The 4705-nt window shown below is 38.2% G+C and overlaps 2 protein-coding genes across 2 annotated transcripts; one reads left to right on the forward strand and one right to left on the reverse strand.

Annotated features, from left to right (window-relative positions):
- Window positions 1–338: 338 nt before the first annotated feature.
- On the reverse strand, window positions 339–816 carry GGTG_14239 (hypothetical protein; the record flags this gene model as incomplete). The annotated part of the gene is made up of 2 exons (XM_009232166.1): window positions 339–478; window positions 669–816. The coding sequence occupies 2 exons, from the start codon at window positions 814–816 to the stop codon at window positions 339–341; spliced, it is 288 nt and encodes a 95-aa protein (XP_009230430.1).
- A 345-nt stretch (window positions 817–1161) lies between these two features.
- Window positions 1162–1482, forward strand: GGTG_14240 (hypothetical protein; the record flags this gene model as incomplete). The annotated part of the gene is made up of 1 exon (XM_009232167.1): window positions 1162–1482. A coding segment is annotated over one exon (321 nt), but the record flags the coding sequence as incomplete, so codon positions are not given.
- Window positions 1483–4705: the final 3223 nt, after the last annotated feature.

Genomic DNA, 4705 nt, shown 5'->3' on the forward strand with positions numbered 1-4705 from the left:
ACCCCCCGGGAACATGCCGGCGAGCTACCGGTATCGCGGCCAAAGCATAATAGCGAAGCTAAAAAATAAGGTAAAGCTTAAATTGTACGAAAGCGTTTGGAGCGCGGAAGATTTAAAAGATTAACCCCGGGTGCCCAAAAGGGCACGAAAAAAGGGAAGGTTAAAAAAAAACAATTTTTGTTGGCGATAGCACTTTTGGTAAAAGATTTACGAAGGCTTAACAAAGGAAATACCGCATCCGGCCCGTAACCCGGTAATTACCCGCCTTTGCACCGATTAACCTTTAACATATTGTTTTTTTTTTATACCTTTTTTATTTGGGGAGCAGGCCTAAGTAGTTACCGAAAAGGATCGAGCAAATTTAAAAAGGGCATTTGCGATTTCGCACCGCTTATAATAACGCCCAACGCTACGTCGAGCACGTTGGAAAAAGCCGTTGGGCTACTGGAACAAAATACCAAAAAAGCCCCGCAAATTCCTAACGATTTCGAAAACCTTTTTGTAAAAGAATTGCAAAAAATAAACGACGCGCTGGAAGCTTAAAGCAAGCGCGCCCGTTTAATTTAAAAGATTTAAAACAAAGGGTTAAAATATGCGCATAAAGGTTTAAACGAAAATAAAAAAAATACCTTTAAGCAACGAAAGGGTTTTACGTAAAGCAAAGTTACTTTTAAGCCTTTTATGCTTAAAAAATTGGCAATTTAGCAAAACATTGCTTATTATATTAACGATTACAAATTTATTTTCGAAAACGAAAAAGGACGTTACGGTAAGGACCGTATAAAAATCCAAATAGCTTTTAGCACTTTCGACCATTGTCGGCGGGCATAATGGACAAAATATAAGCAAATGCACCACCCAAATACCGGGGTATCGTTTATTTAGGCCGATTTTTTGCGGTAGCTTTAAATAAAGTCGAAAAACCCCAATTCGCAAATGTAACTAGCAATTAAAAAGCTTGCGGGGGATACCGTTATTAAGCAAAAAAATTACAAATTGTTCGAAGCGTTCCGGATTCGTTAGGATTTGGTAAAAAACGACCTTTTTAAATTAGCACCCGAATGGATAAGGACGATATTGCTTTTTAACCGGTTCCGCCCCAAAATCCAAAAACGGGTAACATTTAAAAGCCTTTTTTACATTATGGAAAAATTGTAAGCCAAAGCCTTTAAAACAAAAATAATATCGGAATTGTATAAAGGGACCCTGGGGGATACAAATGTTTTAGCCTTTAAAAAGCCGGTTACTTGTTTTAAGTACGGGCAGTTAAGCCATATTGCTGCAGCATGCAAAATACGGACGAATAATCCGAAAACCCCGTTAGCCCCAGCAATTACACAAAAGGCAAAAAGGAAAAGGCCCGAAATACGGTGTTACGGGTATAAAAAGCTAGGCCATATCCGGCCGGCGTACTTTAAAAAAAGCAAAATATCGCTACCCAATTCGATACCGCTGTTTGGCCGTTTAAGCACCGGGGCTTAAAAGTGCGCCCCGGCGGCCAGGACGCGCTGGAAAACCGAAATGTATTTACGGATTAACGGTCGCCGGGTAAAATTAAAAGCGTTGGTTAACAATAAGAACGACGTTAATTTATTGCATAGCCGTTTTTTGGTAAAAGCAAAAAAAATACCGGTGCTAAACGGGGGCTACTTAGCGTAATTCGATACTAAAAAACGCATGCTTACGCTAAAGGTAAAAAAATACAAAATTCGGGTAACGGATAGTTAGGGAATAACCCGAAAGTTAATAATGTTTTACGTGGTAATGCCCCGGGCCGGGTACAACATTACGTTAAGCATGTTTTAATTCCAGCAAAAGGATATTAAAATCCGGTTTAGGAATATAAAGTAAAGGTTTTCGGTAATTACCAAAAAAGTTAAAATAATTTCGTTGGAAATAGCTAAAAAGCTAATCCAATCGGGACAAACGATAGCCGTACTAACAATTGTACGCCCGGAAACCCCGAAAGACCCCGGGGAAGGGCTAAAAGCTTTTCCGGAATAGGTTAAAAGGATAATTGCAAAATATGCGTAGTTTTATAAATCGGACCCTTTGCTAAAATATATAAGCTAGAATTACGCAATCGAATTGGAAAAAAGAACGATGCCGCTTTACGGAAACATTTATCCTTTATCCGAAAAGGAATTAAAAACCTTCCGGGGGTACTTCGACGAGGTTATAGCGAAGGGTTAAATCCGGCATTTAATTAGCCCTGCCGGCGCCGGGATCCTGTTCGTTTTAAAAAAGGACGGGAAGTTTCGCCTTTGTATCGATTATCGGGGTTTTAATAAGGTTATTAGGAAAAACCGGCTGGCATTTTCGTTAATTTACAAAATATTCGACCGGGTGTTTAAAAGCCAATATTTTACCAAATTGGATTTAAAGAACGTTTATTACAGGATACGGATCCGATAAGGAAACGAGTGGAAAATTGCTTTCCGTTGCAAGTATGGACATTACGAGTATTTGGTAATGCTTTTCGGTTTGGCCAATGCTTTAGCAACGTTTTAAAGCTTTATTAATATAGCGTTTAAAAAGTTAATTAATAGCAATTGCATTGTGTATTTAAACGATATCCTTATTTTTTCGAAAATATAGGAAAAGCACCGCGAGGCAGTAAAAACGGTGCTAAAGCGATTCGAACGGTTTAAATTTTACGTTAGCCCGGCCAAATGCGAATTCGAAACGGATAATATCGATTTTTTAAGGTTTAAAATAACCAGATTCGGGGTCGAAATCCTGCCGGACAAAGTTATTACGATTTTAAAGTAAAGGATACCGGAAAGCGTTAAAAACATCCAAATGTTTTTAAACTTTACGGGGTATTATCGGAAATTCGTAAAGGGTTATACGAAGATTACTATGCTTTTAACGGACCTTTTTAGCAAAAATACCGTATTTTACCTGGGAAATGTTGCGAAAAAAGCTTTTTGCAAATTAAAGTTGCTATTTACGAAAGCTTTGGTATTAGTGCATTTCGACCTTTTAAAGCCGTTGTGCGTGCGGACCAACGCTTTGGCTTTTGCGATAAAAGCGGTGCTGCTGCAACTATAGGACGGCCGGTAGCACCCGGTAACTTACATATCGAAAAAGTTGCAATAAAGAAAATTGCGTTATGCAATTTTTAATTTAAAATTGCTAGCGATCGTAAAAGCTTTCGAAAAATAGCGGTATTACTTGGTTTATTTACAAAAAATTATTAAAGTAATTACCGACCATTTAAATTATACCCATATTTTAACAAAGGAAAAAGTAATAAAGCGTTAAGCAAAATGGCTTAAAAATTTAGCAAAGTACAATTTTACGATTAAATGGAAGCTAGGATACCGAAACCCCGCGGATAATTTGTTAAAACGTTTTTAGGATATACCCGTAAACGGGGAGGCCAATAAAGCAAAGGAGGAATTCCAAAGCGATTTGCTAGCCAAATTTCGAAAAGCAGCTTACGTAAGGACAATTACTATTAAAAAGGATATTAAAACGATATTAAAGCGCATTTTTAAAGCATAAATAAAGGACGATTTCGTTTAAAGCGGTACTTGGAAAAGCAAGCTTAACGTTTGGGGGATTAGCGATAATTTGTTTAAGCACAAAAGGAAAGTTTGGGTCCCGAATTTAGCGCCGCTGCAACGGGCAATGCTTTAGGAACAATACGATAACTTAACGGGGGGTTACAAAAGTATAGCCAAAATTTTAAAAAAGTTTAAACGGCAATTTAAATGGCCGGGTATGGTTAAGGACGTACGCAAATACGTGCGGACGTATTAAATATACCAACAAACAAAGCCGAAAATACAAGCACTTTACGAGCTGCTAGCATTTTTGCCCGTGCCAAACCGCCCGGGACAAAAGCTATCGATGGATTTTATCGAAAAGCTTTTAACGTTAATGGATGGAGCCGGCAAAAAGCGCAACGCAATATTGGTAATGGTTAACCGGTTTACCAAATACAACTTTTTTATTTTAACGTTTATAAAATTAACCAGTAAAGGATTAAGGAGCTTTTTGTTTGCACACGTTTAAAGGCTGCTAAAAACGCCCAAAAAAATTGTATCGAACCGGGACAAATTGTTTACAAGCGGGTTTTAAACAACCTTTGCCGAATATTTAAAAATTGCAAAAAAGCTATCGATAGCATACCACCCTTAAACCGACGGGCAAACGGAACGAACGAACCAGGCAGTAAAGCATTACCTTTGGTGCTTTTGCTGCGAAAAGCAAAACGATTGGGCGTTGTTGTTGCACCTGGCAGCGTAAGTGCACAATACGAGCGTGCATTTAGGGTTGCAAAAAACCCCGGCGTTTTTGTTAATAGGGTTTTACCCACGAAGGCTTTATAACTTTCGGGTGGTTAAAAAAAAACCTTTGGCAGCGGTTAAAGTTAGGGCGAAAGCCTTGGAAGCAATTAAAAAGCAAGCTAAAAAATTGCTAAAAAAAGCGAATAATATGTACAAAAAGTACTATAATAAAGGCAGGACCCCGGTGCTTTTCGGGGTAAGCGATTGGGTATTGCTAAGTACGGCAAACATTAAAATAAAAAGGCCGTTAAAAAAGCTATCGAACAAATGGTTAAAACTTTTCCAAATTTTAAAAATGGTTGGGTTAACCGGTTTAGCGTTCCGGTTAAAACTCCCGGTAAATTACCAAATATATAACGTATTTCCGGCAAATTTGTTGCGGGCGTTTAAAAAAAGGCCCGGCGAAA

This window comes from Gaeumannomyces tritici (assembly GCF_000145635.1).
Source record: "Gaeumannomyces tritici R3-111a-1 unplaced genomic scaffold supercont2.192, whole genome shotgun sequence".
In the NCBI taxonomy this organism is placed as follows: Eukaryota; Fungi; Ascomycota; class Sordariomycetes; order Magnaporthales; family Magnaporthaceae; genus Gaeumannomyces; species Gaeumannomyces tritici.